Source organism: Streptopelia decaocto, assembly GCF_964273445.1.
Source record: "Streptopelia decaocto genome assembly, chromosome: 7".
NCBI classification, from domain to species: Eukaryota; Metazoa; Chordata; class Aves; order Columbiformes; family Columbidae; genus Streptopelia; species Streptopelia decaocto.
Window position 1 is genome coordinate 43,719,052 of NC_138661.1, and position 25,714 is coordinate 43,744,765.

A 25,714-nucleotide genomic window follows, 5' to 3' on the forward strand; every position below is an offset into this window, starting at 1 on the left:
TTCAATGTCTGTTAAATGGCAAAGGAAAAAAAAACTCCAAACAAAATAAGATGTTAACTTTGGGATAACGCAAAGCATTTTGCAAATATCTGAACATAAAGGAAAAAAAAAAATCATGGAGTGAGACCTGTCAGTGTTTGTAAGAGTGGATAAATAGGATCATCTTTATAATTTGTCCTCATTCCAGAAAACAGCCATCCTCCAGACACACATCCTTGTTTTAGTTCCTTTCATTGAATCAGACTCCAAAGGATTCTCTTCACAATAAATACTGAAAGAGCACAAGCACACCCTTTACAGAAGGGATTGTGGCATTTTGGATTGTTTTTCTGTCACACAAAATAACAAGGAGTGTTTGATGGCCTCTCTCTGGAAGACAAGAGCCCCAAAAGGGAAGGCAGAAGAGAACTGGACTCACCTCATCCAGTTTGCTTTGGTTTCATCTGTCCCATTGATAGATTTGTAGCGGTTGTTCTTATCAACAATCTGTGGAACAAGAGAAGGGATGCAGCAGGTCAGCTAGCTGGTCCAGACAGGAGGTCTATGAATCTCAAAATCACCACTTCAGTTCCAGCCTTAAGTCAGGACATGAAACTCTATGCAATGAATCTCAGCTCTCCTAGTACTAACTAGGAAGCATTTTCCTATGTAGAAGTATCTGTAACACAGAACTGTGGATGCAGCGGATAAAGTTGTTAACACTCATGAGATGTAAAAGATTAGCTAGCTTCTCTTTCAGGACAGGGCTGAGACACACGTTTATTTTACAGACAGAAAAGTGTGAGCAGCATTTTCTGTCAACAGCTCTCATTTTTTTTACCCCCTATAACTCAAGTCCTCCATGTCATTTTTCCTAATAATTAATATCTGTTGATCTACTGATATCTCTATATCATTGGCTAAGGCCTGTAGTACTGGGGTAAAAAAATATGGGGTTTGGTACTGGAGTCTGCACACAGATCAGCTCCTGATGGACTGGATCTCCTCTTTCCTGGCTTCTTGGGCTACCTGCTCTGCTCAAGAAGGCTGGGACAGAGTGCTGCAGGCCCCTGAAAGAGCTTTGCAATCAATCTCTAGATACAGTCCTTCCTTTGTCTTCAAAATGATGACCAGAGCAGAGAAAGGTACTGGAGGAGCCCTCGAGGTTGAGTAGGGAATGAAAGAACATGGCGGGAGGGAGAGGAGAAGCAAGCTCTGCTTCCCCTAGCTGTGAAATTAACTGAGGCGCCATGACACCTGGTCTCCTTTCACATATCTATACCCTTAAGCCACTGATGATTATGGCAGGTCAGAGTTTGCCTACCGCAAAGGATCTTCAGAGAAGGGGAAAGATGGCTAAGGCCTGCAAGTCCCCCAGCTCTGAGCTGCATGGCTGAGGCTTCGCTTCGTTGAGGAGACACATCACTCACCAGCCATGAGAAGAATCCTGCGGACTTGTCCTGGCTAGAGATCTGCCCCTCGTACGGCCCGAAGATGTGACCTTTGGGGATCACCTCGTTCATACAGCGCACGTCGTTCTCACCGTTGGGCTCCTTCACCACCTCCATTCCAGGTGGAATGGTCAGCGCTGCCCGGTCAGGGATGCCAACGGGTACTGGGGTGTCAGACACGAACACTGGGGGGCCATGGTTCGGGCACTCATCTACGAAGTACTCCTGGCAGGACTCACAGACTGTGGGTGAGAGGGGAGCAGGGGTTAGGCCGGGCAGACATGATGCCCGTACAAGCTCACACAGCTCGTAGGACACACAGCACTCAGGACAGCATGCCCCAGCTCCTCCTCCTCCTCCAGCCTGGCCGAGCCCCTTCTCCAAAGCTTCCACACACGCAGATGCTTCACTGCCTGCTCACTTGCTTTCACCACGTCTCTCAACATGGGCTCTGTCCCAACCCACAGCTGCCCAACTAACATCTGTGCTTGTGCAAGCCCTGGTGCCCTACACAGATTCACCACCACCACCTACATGCGCAGGGAAAGGCGCCATCACTGTCTGCAGAGACAGAGGCTAGGGGCCCTTGCACATCCCTGGAGTAGCAGAGGTGCCTCCTAGCCACAAGGTTTGATGCCTCACACACCAGAGGGGAACTGAAACAAATCTCCCGAAAAACAAATACCCTCATCAAACAGCCCTCATTTTGTGCTTTGGAGAGATAGAGCATTGCCCTGTGGCCAGACAGGGATTCAGGACTACAGTTTGGTATTTTGTAGGTATGCCAACACTACTGGCACCAGCTTTCTTCCCCAGAGTACGGGGGAAGGGAAAGATTTAGCATCCGTGTAATGCTCCCTTTGCAGTTTCCAAATTCAAGCCTTTAACTCTTGGGATTTTTCCATGTGTATTTTCTTGTTTCAAGCGCAGTTCTGACCAACCTCCCTACCACTGCACAGCCCCATGATGGACAAACTGCTTTGTTCAACAGCTTCCCTAAGAAATGTGCCAGTCTTCTCAGAAGAGCACACACATCCCAAACCATCAGGATGTCAACAAAGAAAGACCAAAGTCTACACCAGCTGTGGCATTGCGTTTCCCTCACTCACAAGACACTTACACCAGAAATCCACTTGCTGAAAGCTCTTGGTCATGATCAAATCCCGTTTCCCTTTCAGTTTCCTGGGCTCCACCTCCATGGACGGTGGGTCAGGCCTTCCAGAGCTGGGGAGGGAACAACAGAAAGATGACATTAACCTACCAAGATGTTGGAACTGCACACAGAAGGGAACAGAGGCAACAGGGTCTGAAAAACTGTCTAAGTTCCCATACCTGTAGCAGAGAAATGGTTCAACCTGCCATCCACCCTGCCATCCACCCTGCCAAAAGGTGGTACCTGAGATGGCTTAAGACTAAAGCCTACAGCAGCTTCTGGCTTCAGCTAGAGCATCTCCATGCATGGCACACACCTGGCACATCCCACAACGGGCAGGAGAGCGGCCGAGAGGAATCCCACCCACAGAGAGGCAGCACGGCTCTGCTGCAGCCCGAGAAACGTGCTGCTCAGAGGCACAGCACAACCCTCAACGTACACAGCACCGCGAGGCCTGATGTGAACCACCACACCCAGCAGACACGTGCCTAGCATGTGAATTAGTTGACGATCCTTGTCATATACCTCAAGGCAAACCTCACAAGGGAGGGTTTTAATAACTTTGATAGGTTCATATGCATCCCTCAAAACCAACTTGAAGCTGTGGTGAGAAGTGGAGAGAAGAGGGTTAAAGCACATCAAACCGAAGCTCGGCTGCATACCAAGGCTGTCCGTACTCCTGTTCCCGGCGTGGAGAGCAAGCCTCTGTTTTTATCGTCACCATCTCCCCTAGGGAAGCCTGGGTCTGGATCAAACAGTCCTTCAAGTTTTCACTCATGTTCTGAAAAAAAATGAAGGAAGGGAGGAGAAAAATGAGCGGACAGGAAATCACAACCTTCTTCCCCCAGGAACCACAGCCTTCCTCCCCGAGCTCAGGACAGAGCCAGTAGACCAGGCTCCCTTCCAGCACCAAGAGCCGCCATCAGATGCTGGGGCACCTACACATGCACGTAGCTGGAAACCCCTTCTCAAGCCAGGGAGGAAATACCATTTCAGTCGCAGGTCAGGACAAGAGTGTGAGACACCACAGAGCAACCTGAGGCACAGGGAATCTGAAGTATGCTTCACAGCGCCCATTAAAATTGTTGCATGTGGAATTTAAGACTGAATGTGTGGGATGCATTATGGGAACATGGAGCACCACTACCTCAAAGCAGGTCTTTAGGGACAGAAGGACAACAAAGAGGAATGCAGGTCGTATCAGGAACCAGGATTTGTCTACAAATATAATATATGCAGTCTCCATCTGGGAACAGCGCGCAGTGTACTACACCCCTGCAGATGGAGCTTTCTGTGTGCTTCGGACACCTACGACAAACAGGTAAGTGCCTACAGCGCCCTGCAGGACTCCACCAAAATTGCATAAGTCATGCTCTCAACCTTCCTGTCCTTTGTGATGACCAGAACTGAGCTACCACCACCCTTCTGGCACACAAGCCACTGCAATGAGAATGCTTCTTCCTCAACTCAACACAAGAGCCAGGAACCACTTAATGATGTGTAAGGACAGCAAGCTCCAAAATGTAACACTTGCCTCCTCCTCCCATCGTGGGATGGTGGAAGAGAAAATATTGATACGGTGAGTGATGACAATTCAGAACTGGTTTAATTAAGATTTTTGGAACAACCACTAAGCTTCACAGCAACCCAGCCTGGACCAGTAATAAAGCAGAGCAACTCATCTCTTGACTGCATTCGTCTTTAAGACTTCCTCCAAGGCACGTAAACTGGCTGCTGCCAGGCACCATACCAAATGGGCCAGACTTCACAGGTGCTCTCCCCAAAGTCCCCTGTGATCCCCTTTCCATGTCTGCTGCCAGACGGCGCACTCTGTGATGCTGCATGCTTGCAGCGCCCAACCCAGCGGCCTCAGCAGCTGAGCAGACTCCTCTCAGGGAGCTGGTGGAAGAGCCTGTCCCCATTGCAACTCGGTGCTGGACATCCAGAAATTTGTGTTCTGAGGTTACAAACCCATGAAGACAGGAATTTTCTCATTCCACATGTGCTTGTACGGGACTGAGCACCATGTAAGTCTGGTCTGCACTTGTGCGCTGTTTACAGAAAGAAGGAACGCTATTCCCAGTCTCTGTGGCTCCTCTGTGTGCCGAGGGACAAACGATTAATTTTTCCAGCCCAACTTCTCACATGTCAGTGTGCAGCCTGAAAGAACTTTATCAAACCGGTATCAAGAAAGCACTAGTTAATATTCATATAGTGCTCTGAGAGCAAAGCCTCAGTACAAGTACAACTAGATACATGCAAACACACGCACTTTTAAGCCTTTACAAGATGCCTAAAACAAGATGCATTTTCTTTCAGAATTACCACAGCCAGACAGAAGGAAAATGATATTAAGGGGAAGGCAAGACTCATGATTTTGGCAGGCAAAGCCCCTGGTCTGTGCTCTCCGGAGCGAGAGGGAAGCTCTCCAATTCTGTCCCCATGCACTGGCCGGGGCTGTGGGCAGAGGCTACCCACCCTTCTCAGAGGAGAAAGAAAGGTATTTCCTGACCAGTCTGCAGTAAAACAGCTCAGGAGGAAAAAGCAGCAGGTGGGTGAGGGCTAAAATGTTAAAAACCAAGAAGAGACAGGTGTTGCCCCCCAGCTGGTTAGCTGTGGGGCCTGCGCTGGCACAAAGAGGCAGATGCGAGCTGTGGGGTAGGTGATCTCTGTCAGAAAACCCACCCATTTGGGAAGCCTGGCATACAAGGCACCTGGAGTTTCAATGTCCACAACTCCCAAGTCCTCAGCAGGAAAAGATGCAGACATCTGTCTCTGAAGAGACAATGGCTTTTCCTTTCCCGCTCTTCCCTCCTGGAGAATGAGACCTTGTGATGGTGCAGTCTGACCTCCTGCACAAAGCCCGCCACTGCGCTTCCTTCAGTGAGCTCCTGGTTAAACTACAGTGTACCTCCAGCAAGAAAGAAAAACAAAACAAAACACAAGAAGAAATCCAGCTTTTATTTTACACACTGAGCTCCTCATTTTACTGCATGGCACATTTTGCAGCGCTCCCCTCTCACGGTCCTCCCTGAACTCCCTCCAACTTATCAGCAACATTCCTGCGCAGCACCGGCTGCAGCACTCGTGTGCAGATGGGAGCAGCACCTTGCACCGAGACAGACCCCCTCCTGTCCCTGCTCAGGATTTCCACGTTTGTGTCCAAGTACGGCATCTAGTTTCTGGCCACCATGCCCAGCTGGGGTTTCATGTTCAGTGCCACGGTGCCATAAGAGCCCCAGCTCCTGCAGCAGCTCCCAGGCCACCAAAGACCCCACACCAGCCCTCCGACCTGCTCTGTGACGAGGTGACCGCTTCAAGACATTCACATGACTCTTTGTTGTCTCGTCCAGCATACACACGATCACAGGTCCACCACTAACTTGACTCTTCTCATGACTTGTGACTTGCCCAGACTTTGTGTTGCCCACAAACATCATCCAAATTAACTTTTGTATCTTCTTCCAGGACACCGACAAACTTAGAATCATAGAATCAATTAGGTCAAGATCACCTAGTCCAACTGTAAATCTAACACTGCCAAGTCCAGTACTAAACCATGTCCCTGAGTACCATACCTACGCTTCTTTTAAACAGCTCTAGGGATGGTGACTCAACCACTTCCCTGGGCAGCCTGTTCCAGTGCTTTATAATCCTTTCAGTGAAGAAATTTTTCCTAATATCCAATCTAAACCTCCCCTGGCACGACTTGAGGCTGTTTCCTCTCATCCTATCAGTTATTACTTGGGAGAAGTGACCAACACCCACCTCTTGATTAGCATCAAGCAAAAAAAACAGGTCCCAACTAACACTTCTAGAAATACACTACCAGCAATGGCTCTCCTTTTGTTGTCACACTGTGACCTCTCATTTAGTCATGTTTTTGTTTATTCATAGGATCATAGAATAGTTTGGGTTGGAAGACACCTTCAAAGGTCATCTAGTCCAACCCCCCTGCAATGAGTAGGGACATCTTCAACTAGATCAGGTTGCTCAGAGCCCCATACAGCCTGGCCTTGAATGTTTCCAGGGATGGGGCATCTACCACCTCTCTGGACTACCTGGGCCAGTGTTTCATGACCCTCTTTGTTAAAAACTTCTTCCTCATGTCTAGACTGAATCTCTCCTTCTTTAGTTTAAAACCATTACCCCATGTCCTGTTGTAACAGGCCATGCTGAAAAGTCTCTCTGCATCTTTCTTACAGGCCCCTTTTAAGTACTGAAAGACTGCAATAAGGTCTCTCTGGAGCCTTCTCTTCTCCTGACTGAACAACCCCAACTCTCTCAGCCTGTCCTCAGAGCAGAGGTGTTCCACCCTTCTCATCATCTTGGTGGCCTCCTCTGGACCCTCCCCAACAATGTGTTGCACATTGAATCACTCTAGCTGCTTATTCCCATGACGTGTACCACAACTTCAGTGCATTAAACAAGACATACCAACACTTTTACCTTTATCAAGCAAAATTACAGCAACATCAGAAAAATCACATCATGTTAGAAAAGACCTATTAAAAAAAAATCTGTACAGACTCATTATTACAATTAACACCCCTATAAATGATGATCAATCCAATCTCAATCAACTATTGAATTATTTTACTGGAAGCTAGCACCAGACTTCAGGTAGCTTAATATTCTAGTTTGTTCAGATTAGACTTGATCCTAGCTGACTTGTTTATGACCAACACACAACATTTTTTTCAGTCTAACTTGTTGCATACACTTTTTTTTTTTTTTTTAATAGTATTTATGGCCCAGGGAGCGCTGCTCAGCCAGCCCTTTTAAAATCCCTGGAAGCAAGTTAGCCAGAACAGCAAAGTTAGAGCTGTACTGCTGTAGTAGCTGCTGTTTGGTAATTTCCCAAGCTACTACAACAGAGCATTATGCTGTTGTTGTAACTGATACCATCATCTCGTTTTTCCACTAGCTAGAGGACTCTCTTAGTTTCTGATGTATTTAAAGCTGCTTTTAATTCTTCCTAATTTGATTGCCAATTAGTTTCTCTTTCTTGCCCTTTCTCTTCCCCCTTTAGTTTACCACAACTACAAGAGTCTAGTTCACATTCTGCACTTTTCGCTCTTTTTTTTTTTGGTCAATTTTTATAGTTATGTTTGTTCTAAATATGAAGATCCTCTGAAGATTTCAGATGATGTGGAGAAGCACCATGTAACCATAAGCAGAGCAGGCTCCTTGGTTACTGCTGAAGGTATTCCCAGAGGACACCCAGCCCCCCATGTGAGTGTCCCTGTGGTCATCAGGACAATCCCAGGGTGAGAAGGATGCTGTAAAGATCCAGGTGCTGTTTGCACAAAACATCAAGTCCTTTGGACAGCAAAGGCAGTCGTAGTATGAGGCACAATGCCCCTCAGCAGGCCCTGGACACCAGCGTGACTGCTCCAAATCCAAAGAGGAACCCCCGGGTTCACAGGCAGTGCCACACAGCCTCTCCTGTTTTCTTTACAAAGTGGGAAAGGACCTGTCATGTTTCTGTATGACACATGTTAAGATCTCCAGTGGCTTTATCATGTTTCTCACAATCAGGGAAGTTGAAAACACAAGAACATCTAAGCTGTTAATCTCTAATGCAGGAAAAAAACATCCAAATGGGGTTAAGCATGAACGAACCTGTGAATTCCTGTCCTCAAGTATGCCGTCTTTATCACTGCCCTTCTTGCAGTTATTAGCTAACAGCCACAGACTCTTATCTGTGTGGATCAGTCTCCAAACAGAGCTTTAATTTTACGTTTTACTGGCACGTTTCCCAGATTGGGACATTCTTGCATGTGAAACAGCCATATAGGAATCCATGCCCTCCTCAGCACACAGCTCCTTCACTTAGTTTCTCACTGTCGGCCTCCTGGAGGTCATCCCCTCTTCTTTTAAGAAAGATCTTGCACAGCTTGTACCACATTTTAAAGTGCAGGCCCATGGTGAAAGATGGACTTGAATTCACATGCTTTTTCTACAGTTGCATATTATTACCAGAAATAGTAATCTAGAACAGTTGGTTACTGATGAGCCGAGGAGGGGGAATAAAGCACAGCATTCAAGGCTCTGAGCTCCCCCCAAAAACAGCCACAAAAGACCCAGGCTGACTGTTTTCCCTGAGGTAAATTCACTTACCAAGGTCCTCAGCCATGCCAGCCACTTCAGGTCACTTTATGAAGTACCGTCTGGCTACGCAGCTCACGCTTTCACCCCATACAAACACCGAGCGATCCCACAAAAAAAAAAAAAGGGAGAATCAGTTTGCTCAGAGGAGGACTGCTGTCCACAGATGGACATTAACCCCATGTTCCACTGAGAAAATTGCTTTTGCCTGGACAGTTGCCACAGAACTGGTTTAACCTTCCCTCCTGAAGTACAATGTTCCCAGGGGCAAAGCTGTCCTCTGCCTGGCATGTCCTGGCACGGTAGAGGCTGGTGGCAGGGCAAGACCTGATGACCTGCCTCCCAGCTTGATGCAAGCCCAGGGCTCTTCCCCGACAGCCGCAGAGCAGGGCTGAATGCAGCCTGCACAGCTGGAGACAAGCTGGGCCAGTCACAAATACAAACCTAATTAGTGAAAATTACAGGGCATGGACAATGCAGGATTTCAGCAGAGACTGGGCTGCGACTAGGACTTGTTGAAATCATTGCCAACTACTCCACTACGGTTGGTAGCCACAAATTCACCACAAGTATGAAACATTTTCTTTGAGTTTTGCATTCTCAAAATGCTGAAGGTCAGGACTACAGGAAAGATACCTGGAAGCACCACAAGTTTTGCTGCAGCTTTCTGAAGAAGCTTGGAGAGTAAGCTTCAAAACCATGAGACTTAAACTCATTTTACAGCTGAGAGTTCCCAGTGTTTTCCACAACTTGCTCAAGACCAGTAACTGAGACAACAAACAGCATCTGGGTGCCACAACACCAAGCTCCCGGTGTCATCCCGACCCCCAAAATGCCGGGGACAGGGAAATTCCCATTTGCCAATCTGAAACTCCTCCTGTCATTTCAACTGGATAAGAGATGTGTTCACACTGTCACTCTTGCATGGTTCATTGGAAAAAACATGGCATCAAAACCTGCCATTATCTACTTCAGGATGGATCTTTTGAGGTCCCTTCCAATCCCTAACATTCTGTGTGATTCTGTGATGTGTTCCAGAGGGGAAATAGGAAAAGAACCCCTGAAACAATCCCTGAACTAGACTTAAGTTTGTCTTATGGTGGCTTCTAGTCAAGGTAGATGATTTGACACAAAATTCTGCATCATAGGCAGTTCAGAGCATTTGCCCTTTCTTGATCCAAGAATAGGAAGGCAGCATCACGGATCAGCACAAATCTTTGCTAATTGGATATTATTTGGTGAAACTTCTCTACATTAAGTGTTGAGTAAGGACATACTTGTACAGCAGGATGCTACCCAAGTAAAGCTCCCATGAAGCCTGAACCTCTCAAACAGTGCGGTACACCACCAAGCCTTGGCAGCAATTGACTGCAGCTGAAAGAGTAAGCAAATGACTTGTGTTTTGAAAACACATTAAAAATAATTCCCTTGAACCAGAAATTTCTAATTTTTGCTGTATTTGGCTCTCTGTGTTGATCTCACAGATTCATAGTTTAAGGGTGGAAAGGAGAATTAGGTCAACCTGATCCTCTGTACATCATGTGCCCTCACCTTTTGCCTACAAACAGGACAAAATCTCCATCTGAGTCTAGCCACACTACGAGAAGCCAGTACTTCATCAGAAGTTCATTTCAACTGTTAATCCCCATCACGGATAAGTTATATGTGAATCTCCCTAGTTCTGGGCACCAGTCAGCAGTTCTTTCAAAGGGCCCTGCAGCCTGGTGGGAAAGGCTGCAATATCCAGCGTGTTGGGATGTTGCTTTGAGCAAATGGAAAGAATTGCTTCCCAGGTTAATGGCTGTAACAAACCTCACCATCTTTGGTCAGAACTGCCAGTTGCACTTCTTTGCCTTTGGCTTCTTCAATGTAAATATATACCTACATTTATGAAGTTAAAATAAACAGCCACAAAACCCCAGTACTAAAACAAGATTCTACTCCACCAATGCTTTTCTCCCCAAGGACAGAATAAGAGTACAACCAAGTGGGAGGTGTAAGTCTAGTTCCTTAAAGCACTACTGAAAGGTGTTTGGATAGAAATAGTGATAAGCACTGAATAAAAACACATACATAGGAGAGCTCCGGATATGTACCCATGCAGCATCTTCTCAGCTTTCCAATCATTTTCATCATTCTGTGTAACTCTTCCAATTTTCTCTACATTATTTTAAGATGCTGGCACCAGAAAGCCACACTGATACAAGACTGCATCTGAAATAAACATAAGGGTTACAGACATAAAACTACCTCATCACCCTGATTCATTACCTCCCCGTTTGTGTGTCCAAAATCACAGCCGTCTTTTCCAGCCCAGACCTGGCACAGAAAGCTCCCCAAACCTGCCTGCCCCTTCTGACCCCACAATCTGGGACACAGCCCTCCCTTTGCAGATCACGTTCAGGACATGCCTTTCCAGGTTCATAACTCTTCACTTGTCTGCACGAAAATGATTTTGTTTCAGTGGGTCCATTTAACAAACAAACCATATTTCTCTGTCCTGCCCCTATCAATAGCTACAATTCACAAAACTTGTTTCATCTACACATTTTGCCAGCTGTGAGTTACGCTTTCTTCTGCATCATTTAGTAAGTGTCAGGCAGAATTGGCTTTTCTCTTCCCGTCATTTGAAGGGAAGGGTCATCGAGTCTACTTCTTTGAAAACGCAGTCTCCACATATCATGTTGCAGAGACTCTTCTGTAAAATGATCAAGCTCTAGCTTAAAATAGCTGTATTATTTGCTCCCTCGTCTCAGGCAGCAATGCCAGGGCCTCGATCTTTGGGAAAACTATTTTCTGCATTCATGTTAAAGTTAATCCACAAATGGTTGATTTATTAGCGTGCTAATACTGTCCTTTAGCTTAGAGTATCCTTCATCCTCCTTACTGTTTATACTGCCACTTCAGTTTATTTATTGGATGCTGACTCTCTATCAATCACTACCTTCACATCCTAAGCCACTCGTATTTTATTGATATTCTTTGGCTTTATATATTAATTGGGTTCTCATGCCCTGAGTTATCTGCCTTATATACCTAAATATAGAACACCTACAGATCTTTCTTTAAACCAACAGTAAGCTTCTCAAAGGACAACATCAGACTTGTTTGGAAGTACAAGACACTTTCCATAACATCAGGTTTCAAGCAGGAACTACTTTATACCCAGGACTGGTATCATGCTACCCAACCTATCATTTCCTTGGCCATCCACTTGGCCATTTTCAGAACTGTTCCAAAGCAATCACTCTTCCAGTCTCCCAGATTTGCTGTGATGCACCAAGACAGATTAAAAATGAACATCAGCAAGCTAGAGACCTCCTCTTGTTTATCTAGCACTCACTTAGTTTCAAAGGAATGTGCTTTCTCCTAAGCACAGCTGCCAGCAAAACTTTGCTTATACTGCAGGACCCAGGCTATGCAACTCCCATGCGGGTCCCTGGATCCCTGCTTATGGAGCTCAACTTCTGGACAATCAGCTTATCCTTTCCTTGCCGCTGGCCCAGATGGCAGCCTTGATTGCAAGCAAGCACACACAACTCAACAAAGGGAAGCTATGTTTGGGTCTGGAAAAGCCAAGTTTTTCACCATGCAGATGCTCTTCTAGAAAGCAGAGATGTGAATTTACTGCCTGAACGACCTCCTACTTCCCTCTGCAGACAAGCAAAAAGGCTGGAGTGAGGAAGCGCTCAGCAGGCTGGGCCACCGCAGCGCTCCCACTCTTCTGCTGTGCTGGGAGAGGGAAAAGATGCTGGAGTGCCTTTAATGCTTTATAAGGCAGCAGCAGAAAATTCAAGGCGCCCCGGTCAGGTCCCTACAGCCTCGCTGTGCGCCTGGGACCCTCCACACAGCACAGGGCACACACTTGCGCATGCTGGCCAGCCTAAAAACCTCCGTGGGTGAGCGACACTGGTGATTCACGTGTTTGAAACTGATGGAGGTAAAAAGGGAAAGGGAAGGGAAGGCGTGGGGGTGGGCAGGAAGCAAACCCCAGACACTACTTTCTAAATAGCAGATGTGGCTATTCTGGCTAGCAAACTTCCACTTTAATTTCTAACCCACAGAGATGGGAAATGATTCATGAAAAATCAACAGGATAAAATTAGCTGGAAGGCAGAGAGATAATTCATGCAACCCAACCGTCACGGGCTGAAGTGCCAGCACTACCAGCACTGCCTGGCATTTCAGCCTCCGGTGCCCTTCAGTGACTGGCACCCAGCCAGCAATCAGCTCCACGTATATTTCCTCAGTGTCTAAATTAGACCCTCTGGAGAGCACATCCATCTTTTAATGAGATGGCCTTTCACTCAACACTCTTCTAGAAGTTCTAGCTTTGACTTTTTCTTTTTCCTAGTAAAAATACAAAAGGCTACCTGCAGTATTCTGCCTTTTTCTTCCACTGTTAAATGTTTAGTGGTGTTAGAGGGGATGGACGGACAGAACGGACAGGCTTGCACACACATGTGTAGGCCACGGCCAAGCTATGCATGAAATTCAAACTGCCCCATGGAGTCAGAAAGCTCCATGAATTTCACCAGAACACCCTTTGCTGCACAAAACCAACAGCACACTTAATGGTGACAGCCAAACGCTGGTCTGCTTTTATATACACTGTGATTTTTGTAAGACTGTCCTTAAATTCCGGCACATAAAAAGCACAACTTCACCCTTGATACAGTCATATGACATCCCTCCAAGCGACCTCTGGACTTCCAGAAGGCACCTGGCTGCTGAGCAATGCCCCTTCCCACCACCCAACTCAAAAGCTCCAGGAATCAAACACCAAATAGTAAGGGCTCTGTGGCACAAACACCTGTAGGAAGGTAGTCTCAACTGCAGGGGGATCCTCATTCAGATGGGATCTGTGGGTACAGATACCAAATAAAGACGAATCCTGCTTTGGTACCATCTGTCTAGTTGGTGCCTGTTGATTTCTGTTGGGAGATGTTACATGATGGTTCCTCTATGTCTGTTACAGTGGTTTCACTCTACTTGGGCTTACAAGTGGCTCCTTTCTCTTCATTTGTTCAGCAATAAGGGAAATATTTGTGGGGGTAAACGAGCAGGTAGGAGCAAACCATATTTTCATTTGCTCCCAAAATTCTAACAAACTAGCTCAGTCCTTTAAAAGCACTAACAAACACCCCAGGCAGAACAAGACAAATCAACTGTCCCACAAAATGCAGAGGAAGCAAAAGCAAGAGACATATTTATTTCTCCTCATTTGTACCCTCTTGCAGGCCATTAGGGAGATAAGATCTCACAGTACAACAGACATTATTCAGGGCTGGTAAATCTGTCTACAGGTTAGGGGCTCATGTTACACCACTTGGATGAGTACCGGTTGAGCATGGGTCACAACGACCCCCTTTTCCCTCGGCAGGCAGCAGTCCAGATACTCCCAGTGTCAGATCTGCCAAGAAATCAGATATCCGTGTGCTGAATTCACCACCATTTGATCTGCACGTTCCCTTCCACACAGAAAGCGGGGTGGTCAGATCTCGTATATCGTAACAGAGCTAACTACAAAAAAATTTCCAGAAGGGGCCAAGCACTTCTGGTCTTTCAACCCCTGCTCCTCAAGTGCATCTTCTACATAAAGGCATTGGGTTCCACAGAAATACCTGGTCTTCCACACTACAGACATTTTAAAAATGCTGATTAGCAGAAGTATGGAAAGAGCCCAAGAACTCATTCGATTCCAGTTCCAGAAGAAGAGGGAGCATGTCACGGTGACTTAATGTATGCAAGTCACTGAGGGACTACAAAAGTCCACTGACTACCCCAAAAGAATTCAAAAGCAACATTTCAACACCTGACCACAGAATGAGACCTAGTTTAAAAAAAAAAAGCAAAAAAAACCAAAAACACACCAAAAAAACCCCCACACAAACACACCCAAAACACACCAAAAAAATCCACAAAAAAAACCCAAAACCAAAACCAACGCCAACAAATCAACCAAAAACAACCCCAAAAAAGCCCACAAAAAACCCCAACAAAACCAACCAGTCACCAGAGTTAAGTCCATCAGACCTTAAGTACGTATGTTAGCATCTGATTTACGTGGTACTAGCTCTTAACACATCCAGGAGACATCATAAGTGGATCCATCCTCATGGAGGTACTGCCTTTCCAAGAGCAATGCAGCGCTAGCTGGTGGGATTCTGCACTGAGGGTCAGGTACCGCTGCACCCATCCAGCGGCCCGTCACCACATACATGATTTACAAAAAATTTCTCAAGGAAGAAAGCAACTTACATGCATACCATACATAAGTAAGTTCTCTTCCCAGTCATGAAGGAAAGAGAAATCCAGTAATTAAAAAGCTTCTATTCTTCAGAAGTTTATTGATCTCATTTGAGCTCAAAAAAGACAATCTGCATGCCTATGTGTGTTACACATGACAACTCTAGAAGGTAGTTTATTGTTCACAAAACTATGTTCATGTCTCAATGGTATTGATTTTTCCTTCAGTCAGTTTCCAAGTGTTTTCACTAATTTCCTCTGAAGGGATAAAAGGACTAGACTCTGCAAACTGTGGCATATTTAGCATTCACATTAGCCTTTCCAAGCAAAAGGTCTCCAATTTAAAGAAAGCAACAGGCCACGTGAAGTATTCCAGCAGTCTCAGAAGAAATTAAAAACCAAAAAACAACCAAACAGCAAAACCTCCTGATATACACAGACACAACCAAGTCAAGGTTTAGACAAACGAAAGGTGTAAAGAGGAACATGCCAGGAGTGGAAAGGTAATCCAAACCAAATTTACAACATCTTTCAAGGAAGATGCTGTGTACACCTAGTCTGTTCAGCTGTTTGAGTCTGCAGTTGAAGGACCACATTTAACCCCACTCAGGATATTGTGATACAGTTTATATGATACATTCTCAAACTAAAGCTTCATTGTACTAAAAAGGAATGTACTGGGCAATATTTTACATTGGTTATCAGCCTCGAAACAGCTGATGTCCCGACACCAGCTCCAATTACCAGCCTCTAACACTCTGAAAGCGTGTCCGTGGGGCCACGGGTGCTGTGTGCCCACAGCACCCAGATCCACACTTAGGAGCCTGTGGCCAGCACTCCCAGCACACAGGGACAACCTGGCTGGGGCACCTGGACAGAATGCTCAGAGCATCAGCTCTTACTGTGCAAGGTGGGAGCACCACTGGCTCCCATGGGCAGCTAATTAAAGCAATTCCAGAGCTGTTGCACGAGGTAACCCCCCATATCACCTCCCATTCACTTTCACAACTCTGTGCTCATGCATCATCCCCAGTACCCATGGTCAAGCGTTCACCAGCAAAAGCTGGCCCTCAGTTGACAGTGGTACAGGTCTGGCGGAGCCCCTGGCAGTGCCAGTCCCGGCAGGGCTCAACGCCAACACTTATTTTGGAATGGCAGATCCTCCTCTGGGACAAGTCACTACAGTCAGCGTAAAACTAGCCTGGCTGCAAAGCCAGAGCCTCAGGAGGGGAGAAGAAAAGGGGCAGAGAAACTAAGCCATTTATCAGGGCGTGCTCAATTTGGATTACTTTTCTTACAGATACCCTTCTGATGGGCCCCTTATTGATGGCTGTCCGGGACCGAGGGACTGCACTGGAACAGCCTTCTGCAGTACGCATTACTGAGCTCTCTGGAGGCTGCCAGTTTCTGCTGCTCAAACCTTAAATTATATGTATAATGTTTTTACCTTCTGACTGCAGAGGAACTGTTCCGAGCCTGAAACACCAGTGTGCTGCCTGTCTGCCTTGCAGAGTGAGGAGGCCTTTGAACGACAGCTCTCACAGATACGAGCTGTCCTGCTCACGCAAGTGGACCAACGACCAGGGTGCACAACAAGAAAGTTTAAAGTGTCAGTACTTTTAATTGCTTGACTGTCTCTCAGCAGAAACAGAGGTTCTTGCTATTATTTGCAGGGTTTGGGATGAAAGGAGGAAAAATGCCAGTGCTAGTACCACCTTCACTGCCTAGCTGAAGTCCAAAGCCTACACGGTGAGGACAGTGACTAGACCTCTGAAAACCCACACTGTGTCACTCTAGATGACAAGTCAACATTTACCCCCTTCGCCTCTGCTTTTTTTCCCTCCTTGCTCTCAATCCTCATAACCTTTTCTATTAGTAATGTAGTGCCTATCATGTGGTGGGAATTTTACAGAAAAACTTCTCTAACATGGGATGCTTGTGTTGCCCTCCTTACCAGGTTTCTCCTTCATCCACCTTGGCTGCTGACACCCTCCAAAGAAGCCACAGGACTTCTTTGTGTCTTACATCAGTCTTTGTTTGGCCTCTTTTACCTGTAAACCTCCTCCCTTTCTGAAGCATTTTTCCCTCACCTTCTTCGAAGGTAGTACAGAGGGTTACAAACCTGTCTCTCACCTTGTCCTCTCTGCTGTTCCTTTGGGAGGGTGGACTTGCTAGTGGAATCCACTTGCATGGACAAGTTTAATTAGCAGGGATTCCTGAAAAGCAACATTTCACTACACAGCTTTAGAAGGATCATTGGTCTAGAAGCTTTATTTAAGAACACTTTCAGTAGCAGAGAAGAGGTCACAAGGAGAACAGAAGAGCCACAAACATGACAGCAAGGGGCGAGATGCAGAGCAGCAAAGCCAGCATCCCACGGCAGGGATGCCCAGCGGCAGGCCAGGAGGAATCCTGCTGCTTTCCCGATGCCAGCTGATACTGCACACGCCGAACCCCTGACACCGGATATGCCTGTACCCCAAGCTGCTCTCAGCCCTTGGGACTGAAGGACTTGTGCTCAGGTGAGAGCCCAGATCAGAGAACCAAACACTGATTCGAGAAGACAAGCCAAGCACACCCAGATGCCTGTCCAACTGACTCCCGATTTCTTAAAACGCCAGAAAGCTGCAATCCAAACTGAAGAATAAAAGTGATGTTTGCTTGTTTTGGCTTTCTTAGGAAAACTAGTTGTTCGCGGGTCTCAGATACAGACTATCCCAAAACAAAGCAGGCACCAAAAATTCCCACCTGCCCTCACACCACTGGGAGCAAGAGTCATTACTTCTTACAGCCTTGTATCTTCAGATCACGTTTGAGAAGCTTATTTCTTCCTTCTGGAGGTCCCCCAGTTAATCTACAGTATTATTATTTGATTGTCAAGCAAAAAAACTCAAAAACATTTTGTCTTTGGGACTATGTTTAGTCCCTCTGTTCACACGCATATCAACAACACTGGATTGGCAATAACAATTTTAAATATGCTAGTCCAAAAATGTCGTCAATATTAGGCGTTATTAAAAGAGCTCTGGAAATGGTTAGTAGCAAACCAGCAAAAGAAAGGCTCCGCTAACAGCAAATTAAGAGTAAAAAGACAGGTAAAAGCACGTACTTCTTTTGCACAAATGGACATGGGGGAAAAAACTCAAAAAAACACAGCTTTGTTTGAGAATCAGCATGAGACAGAAGTTCCAACAGGAAAAAAAGAACACTAAAAAAAAACACAAACAAAACAACAAAAAAAAAAACACCACCAAAAGGATAAAGTATACATGGTATACATGGAACTCTTTATAAAAGATCGAAGACCTCTCTTGCCCGGGCTTGTAATTTTTTCCCTCAATTTACATTCTTTATTCTGATTCCTGACTCAGAGCAGCAACTTCCACTCACTGCAATGCTTGTGGCCCCCTGATCACAAAGCCAGCCTGCTGAGGCAGAGGAGATCTCCCACTTCAGGGTCCTCTTGCAGTGTTCATGGACAATCCTACCCACTTCAGGTAAGTCCATCACTTTCCAGCAAGGAATACAATCAAACAGCCTGCTCGCATCCCATCCCAGTAAGACTGACCTTGCCTCAGTACATCAAAAATAAGGTTTCAGACAAGTCCTTCCTTTTGTCCTTATTATTTGAAGTCAGGTATTACCCTTAGAATAATCCTTCGCCTTAAATTGTGAAAGAAAAGTGCAAGTAATTTCTACCAGTGGCCAGTAAGGCTCACAATGACAGCCCCCCATAAACCGGCCCAGAAAGCACTGTGCTTCACGTGTGGTTCACACAGATGCTAGAGGAGCAATAGGCCACTCTCCTGAAACCAGCCAGCTCTGCAAGGCCAGCACCGACCTTGGAGCTGCAGGACCTCCCTCACATCCCTCAGCCAGCCAGAAGGAGCAGCAGCTTTAGACACAACTCCCAGGCAGGAGGGAACAGCAGCTTCCCCTGGTCCTGCTACTCCACACTGGAGCGGGATCGGTCAACTCAGCATCCAGCCAAGAGCCAGCGCAACCTTCAGCATCTCCCACGGCTACCTCAAATCCTTCCAGCTAACCAGCCCTTGCCTCGCTAACATGGTCCTTCCACCAGCCACATCAACAGTGCCGACACTTCAGCTCTTTGCAGACTGCAAGTGATTCAAGAGCCTTACGTTGCTCAGCCCCGTGCTAAACTACTGTTTTTAGAGCAGGAGCACCTTTGGTCAAAGCGCTCCTTGCAAGAAGCAACCAGCCATCATCTGAATACTTTCGTTTCCCATTGCAGCTTGCACTTGAAAGCAAAAAATGCGCTGTCTTCATCAGGGATGTGTGTCTATTGTGGGGTTTATACACAATACATTAGAAAGTTGAAACAGTCATTTCCCTTTCCATTTTCATTGCTTATAATCTTGGTGACTGCACAAACGGAAATTTAGGGGACATGAAGCCCAACCCGGGCACTGTGCTCACGCTCTGCTGGTCTCGTGGGGAGTCAAACCTCACCAGCAGGACCAGATCCAGAGGGCTGCTGGATATTTGGGGCTGGGGCTCCTTCGCGGCTCAGTAAAACACTGTGTACACCTGCAGTGCTGGAAAATAACCCTTTCTTGTGGTCAGGTCAGTATTTTTTTCTTTAAGCTGGTTCTGCCAGTTCTCCTCCCGTTAATGAGAAGCATTAATCATTGGAAAAAGAGGAAGCAACATCAAGCCAACAGTTTTGCCCACGGGCCAGCTTTTTTTTTTTTTTCATGAGATCTGAAACGGGACACTGGAAACATCTTCCTTTTCCCTTTGGAATACACCAAGGGATAGAGGAATGCGGTTAAAATGAAATACGTATATAAACGGCACTCTTCTGGAGCATTTGCAAAGAAGCGGGAAAGACTCGGCAACTTTAAAAAATAAATAAATGGGAAAAGGTCGCAAATATGCAATTGGTGAAGTTTTTCCACGCGAGTAAAGTATTCTGGCTATGCTGTGCAAGGGCAAGTTTTCCGGTGCACTCCGCGACGGCCCCGGGAGATGCTGCGGGCAAGACGCCTGCAAGCGAGACGCAGCAACCGCGGGGTTCCCGCCGCCCCGGGCTTCGCCGCGCCCCGCTCCGCCGCTACAGCGGCGGAGCGGGGCGCGGCGAAGCCCGGGGCGGCGGGAACCCCGCAATAGACGTTGCCCGGCCCCGCTGAACAAGCGCCCGGTGCCGCGTCCCACCAGCTCCCGCCGCCCCCGGGGAGAGCCCCGCGCCGCCCCGCCCCCGCGTTCCAATGTGGCGCGCGCCCGCCCGCCCCCGCCGCCGATTGGCCGGCGGCCGCGTCACTCGGCGGCCCCGCTAACGGCCGCGCTGAGGGAGGAGGGGGGACAAGGAGGGGATGGGCGGGAGCGGGGCGGCGGGGACAGGCCGGGCCCAGCGCCGCCCGCCCCGTAGGGGAAAGGGGGGGAGGGCGCTACCTGTGCCCGCGGGTCGCCGCCGCCGCCCCGCCCGCTGCGGGCGCCCCTCAGGCGGGCACCCCTCGGCCGGACCCTCTTCGTCGCCGGCCTCGGGCTGGAGCGGGTTCTCCCCCCGCCCACGCACTTCGCAGCCATTTTCGTGGCCACCTTGGCTACCAGCGGGGCTGACTCACCTCGGCGCTGCGGGCGCGGGGGGCCCGCCTCGGCGTCCGGGGGCCCGCTCCGCCGCGGGAGGGGAGGGAGGGGGGAGAGCCCGGTTGGCTGCGCCCTCCCTCCCCGCCGGCCCCGCTGGCTAGTCCCAGGCGAGGACGGGTCCCGGGGCCGGGCCGGGCTCGGCGGAGGCGGCGGCGGCTCCCTCCCTCCCGGCCGTGACCACCATCTTATTAGCACAGGAAATGACATGGAGAACGGAAGAGAGGGGCGTTCGGGGGCCGAGCCCGGGGACCCCCCGAACCGGGGGGAGGCGCCGCCGGCCCGGCCCGGCTCTCCCGGGGCCGTGGTGCTCCCTCCTTCCCTCCAAATACCCGGGCTGGAAAGAGAGGAGGTGGGGGGAAATAAAAACCAAACCCCAAAAGCTGCACAAAGCAGAGGAGGGAGAAAAAAAAAAAAAAAAGAAAAACAGAAAAAGCCGAGCGAATCCAAACCGGCCCCGGTTCCCACCTCCTGCTCCGGAGCCTAAGAGTTCCGCGCGGAGCCGGTGGCGACCTGCGCCCGCCGCCGGCCAGGGGCTCGGGGGGGCTCTTAGGGACAACACCGGCCCGGGCGGCCCGCGGGGGGAACCGCTCGCAGCCGCTGGGCTCCCCCCGGGCGCTGCCGCGGCCACCACCTGCCGCCGGCCGGCAGCCGCCGCGGCGCCCCGCGGAGCGGGACCGACCGTCCGCCCGCGCTGTCGGGAGCGCCCGCCTCTGGGGGACGGCGGTGAGACCTGCCCCTGCCCGGGGACGTGCCCCCACCGGCCGGGGGAAGGGGCTGAGTGGCCCCGGGACGGGCCCCTCTACCAGCGGCAGCACCCCGGCGGTGCGCGTCTCTGATCGCCCTTGTGCGAGCAAAAAGTGGGTGTCAAGACGCGGTGTTTCCCTGGCGCTCAGAGCTCGATCGTATTTCAAATTACACCCTACCCTCCAAAAGCAGCCCACCCAACAGCAGCAGCAACAACAAACCTTACCCCTGAGCTCTGTGCAGAAATTACGGGCAACATGACGGATGACAAAAAGTAGGCATAATTTAATAAACAGAGGAAGCATGTCTCACCAATAAAACAAATTCAAAATAAAACCATCTGCAAGCATTAAAATTGAAACAAAGAAAACTGTTTAGCTGCTTTGCTAAAAGAGGCACAGCGGGGGGTAAAGAGAGGGATGGATAAATAGCCATAATTTTCCAGTTCCTTTGGTTGACAATGGGCTTGTATGCAAACAGGGCTGTGGTGACAATGTGCATGCTTGGATACTTGGACTACTTCCCTTTTTCTGAAGCCCTGAGAAATACCCTTTTCTGCAGTCCCAAGAAATTAAATTCTTTCCTAATATCCTCCACCCTGAGGTGTCTGCCATAAAAGGATGGAGCGGAGAAAAATCAGTGAGAACACAAAGTAGAAAGGGATGTAGCCCAAGCAAAACAGAGGCCCACTTCTGCCATGCTGGAGCTGGTTTTGCTGCCATCACTGAAAGTTTAAGGGGTGAGAGAACTTCACGATAGGGTCTTGATATATCACTCAAGTCAGCAAAAGGTAATATGTCTGGCAAAACAACGAAGAAGGTAGACAACTTGGGTTCAAAACAAGCTCACTTTGCAAAGGCAGCCAGATGATTATTCTGAAGTTCAAATGAGTGTCATTCATCAGCTCTCCAGCTGTGGTATGCTTTTTGTTCCTCATTTCTAACCTCTCAGGAGACAACTCCTACTCGGAAGGTAAGCATGCTGTGTAATTTTACCCCGTCCAGTAACCATAGATAGATGGACTTTGAGGCACTTGCACTTGCCTGGGCAAGACATACCATGAGCTGTCAGCACCTTCAGACTCTTCAGAAATATTAGAGATCCAAATAGAGCTGCCCTAGTTTGCAGTTTCTGTGTGTGTGCTGAAATGTGTTAGAACACTGGGCTGGCAGCAAGTGCGACAATGGGCTTGTAAATATGATTGATGAATGAACCAAGAGAAAAAATAGTAATTAAAAACCCAGTAAAAGCCATGGAAGTAATACAAATGCACACTGAATGCCATGCTAATTTGGAGTAATAGTTTTGTTGTAGCTGTTGGAGACTAACGCGGTAAGAGCAGGCTCAAAGGGAGACATAAAGCTTTTATTTATAGAGAAAATTAAATATGTAAGTGCAATATAAATAACAGCTATTATGTCTCCTTGCAAACATGGGCATGCTAATTTATTGGGAGAGAATTGCCTTGTCTTAATGTGTGCCTGTTATCTCTATACGTTTAATAGTCAGGCGATAAAATCCTTGTGAAGAAGATTTTGTGTCTGTTCTCTCTAGAAACTAGTTATGGAAGGAACACAGTGCAAACTTGTACTCTTTCTCCAAAAATCTTACCTCTGGGGCTTGGAAAGGCTCCCTCTTCCTTAGCAAACTGCTCCCTCACTTAGTAAGAAGACATAGGATTAATTTTTTGTAATGAGTGCTTCAGCACTTTCTTCTTGTGGGGCTCACTAGTGTTCAGCCCCCACCCCATCACCCACAGCAACTCCCCTCTGTCGAGCTCTCAGAAAAAACTTTAGGAATGGCAACTTCAGTTAGCAATGAGGTAATTAGGTGTCAACTTTCCAATATTAGACTGTGAAATCTGTTCCTCCACAAAATGCTGGATGGTCTCCCAGAGAGGCAAAAGGGTGTTTCTGCTGACACTGAGATTTTAGCCAATGGTATAAAAAATGATGCATTGCAAAAGTGGATAAAACAGAATCCAGCTTGTCAACAACTACATTTAACTGGTCTTCAGAGATCAGGATGCTGGGAGTCGGCAGGTACCTCTGCCAACTGTAAAGTCAGATCCCTGCAGCAGAAGCAACTGGATGTATTTCGCGCAATGAACATGTAATTGCCTGAAAACACTCGGTGGCTGAAGCGCAACAGTGCAAAGAGGGGATAAGTCAGGACCTGTGCTGCATGGGGGTGGTGGGGGGCTGCCTCACCTGGGGCTGTCTCCAACAGGGTGCTCAAGGAAGGGTAGGAAAGTGCCCAGGCTCTTCTGCAAGCCGAGATGCACAGCAGCCATCAAATTGCTGAATATTCTCTTGTTTAAGATTGTCAACATCCTACATAACTGCATCAATACCAAGAGGCTGGTGTCTGCTTCCAGGCTTTGAGGAATGAGCTGCTTGGGCCAGACTGCCTCTTCCTCCAGGAAAGGTCACTCGTTGCAAGCAGAAGGGAAAAAACCACTGGCATTACCCAGACAATACCTTTCCTGCGCACAGAAAGGATTCAAATCTGCATGATCGTCGCACCGATGCTCCCAATCAGTTTGAAGTTAGCTGGCTCTTAAGTCTGTTAACCACTTTTTAGCATCAAAAGCACTGTTTAGAAGCCACACCAAAATTAGGGACATTTCTGTTCCATATAGATGGGCTGTTGGATGGCGAATTGGAATACAGATTTTTCCCTTTGAAAATCTGAAAACATCCCACAAAAAAAAAAAAAAAAGAAAAAGGAAATTGCATGACTGAGAAGGAAGCTTGGCCAGAAACCCAAGGTTACAAATGGCTGGAGCAGGGTGGGACAAGCCCTGAAAGAGGCACAGGGGAAGAGCTCTTTGAAGAGCCTGTAACTGCAGAGCTGCAGCTTGCGTTTATTTCTGCCGTACAATAGAAGCATCGATGACCTTTACCCAGTAGTGCTGTGTCTTTTTCCTCATCGTGCTATATAAGTCTTTCACCATTATCGGTAGAAGAAAATGAATGCTTTAGCAAAGCAGTGCTCTCCGCACATTTTATGGACGTCACTGGATTAAGCCTGAGGAACCATCTCCCAAGGAGGCTGAGTTCTGTTGGAATGCAAGAAACTTCTGGGTGCAACCTTCTCTCCTTTTCTGTCTTCTCTGGGCGCTGACAGTTGTGCTACTGCCTGCCAAGCTGGTTTTGAGGTAACCTGAGCCTACTCACCCCCTGGACACAGAAGCTCTGGTGCTAACAAGGAAAAGGGACAGTGGGGAGGGTGGGACAATCCTGCCTGGGGTTTAGATCAGGTATAGACTCTGGGAATGCTGCAGAGGGAATTTGAGGGTATGGCTTGGTGATAAAGGTGCATGGTGAAGCCAGTGGGTAGAACAACAGGCATAGTCCCTTAGGTTGGTGCTGTTGCCCTGAGACGGCTGACTAACCCAGCACAAAACTAGCCAGAACCAGTAAAGAGGTGGTGGGAGCGTGCTGTCAGTGGACAGGAGAAAAACCAGACCTTTTCCACAGCAACAACAAGCCACTGGCTCAGCCTCGGTGTCCGCATCTCTGGGGCAGCTCTGGCTTTGGGAGCTCCTGCTCTGTGGTGGGTGGCTGCTGCCCAGGCTGCCCAGCCCCAGCCCTGCTGACAAAGCTGTTTGCAGGCCATGAACTGGAGCAGACAGCTGAACCCAGTTAAAAATAATCCACCAAAAAAAGAAGAAAGCTGCTTAGTTATCGTAGTATTGGTGCATGCATGTGGATTGCCTTTTACCCAGATCAGCACCCGTGTCTCAAGCTGCAGGGATGGCAGTAGGAATGAGTATTCAAACCACAGCCAGAAATGCAGAGATGAGATGACCTGCCCAAGACCAGTCCTGAAATCTTTTGAACTAGATGAGGCACGTACAAATAATACCTTTTTCAAACACTGGGGTTTAAGAATTTTTGCTGGTGTGTTTTTAACAAATAATCAGAACTGCTTTTCCGTATGAAATGGTCTCTCTGTAGCTGGCCCAAAGACTGGAGGCTGAAGAATGTCTCTGCTCATAAGCACTTCAAAACTCAGTGGTTTGTTTCTAGGCATCTGTCACATGTTTTGGCAGTCCATCGGAATGTGCACTTCTGTATATCACAAGCAGCTACCCTGTCTTGAGCCAAATAACTTGTGTTTAACTATAAAGCTGTCTTTAAGAAAGACACCAAGTTCTGACCTGAAGAAATTGAGAGAGAAAGAATTTCTCCTTCCCTTTGTCCTCCCCCTCCTCATTCTGAACATGGGCTTGAATTCCCTGTATGGATTTGGCTGCATGCACCTTCTAGACCACTGGTTCTTTTAATGTTTTTCTTTATACTTAGATACATTCTTGATATCTTCTTCTTGGTAAGATACATCTGTGCTGTAGTCTAGTAAACCCAAAATATTTATTTCTGGATAAGCTAACAACTTGATTTATTTAAACATC

General features: G+C 47.8%; 1 protein-coding gene across 3 annotated transcripts in view; it reads right to left on the reverse strand.

The window, feature by feature from the left end:
* Positions 1-21,711, reverse strand: part of PRDM11 (PR/SET domain 11) — a 47,246-nt gene extending 25,535 nt beyond the window's left edge. For 2 of the 3 annotated variants that reach the window (XM_082059183.1, XM_082059185.1), the window contains exons 1-5: positions 20,532-21,011; positions 3,246-3,364; positions 2,551-2,654; positions 1,410-1,672; positions 419-486 (exon numbers count right to left, since the gene is read on the reverse strand). In XM_082059183.1, the coding sequence (XP_081915309.1) occupies positions 419-486; positions 1,410-1,672; positions 2,551-2,654; positions 3,246-3,361 (551 nt within the window). In that variant the 5' untranslated portion in view covers positions 3,362-3,364; positions 20,532-21,011. The other variant, XM_082059184.1, reaches the window with a different exon arrangement.
* Positions 21,712-25,714: the final 4,003 nt, after the last annotated feature.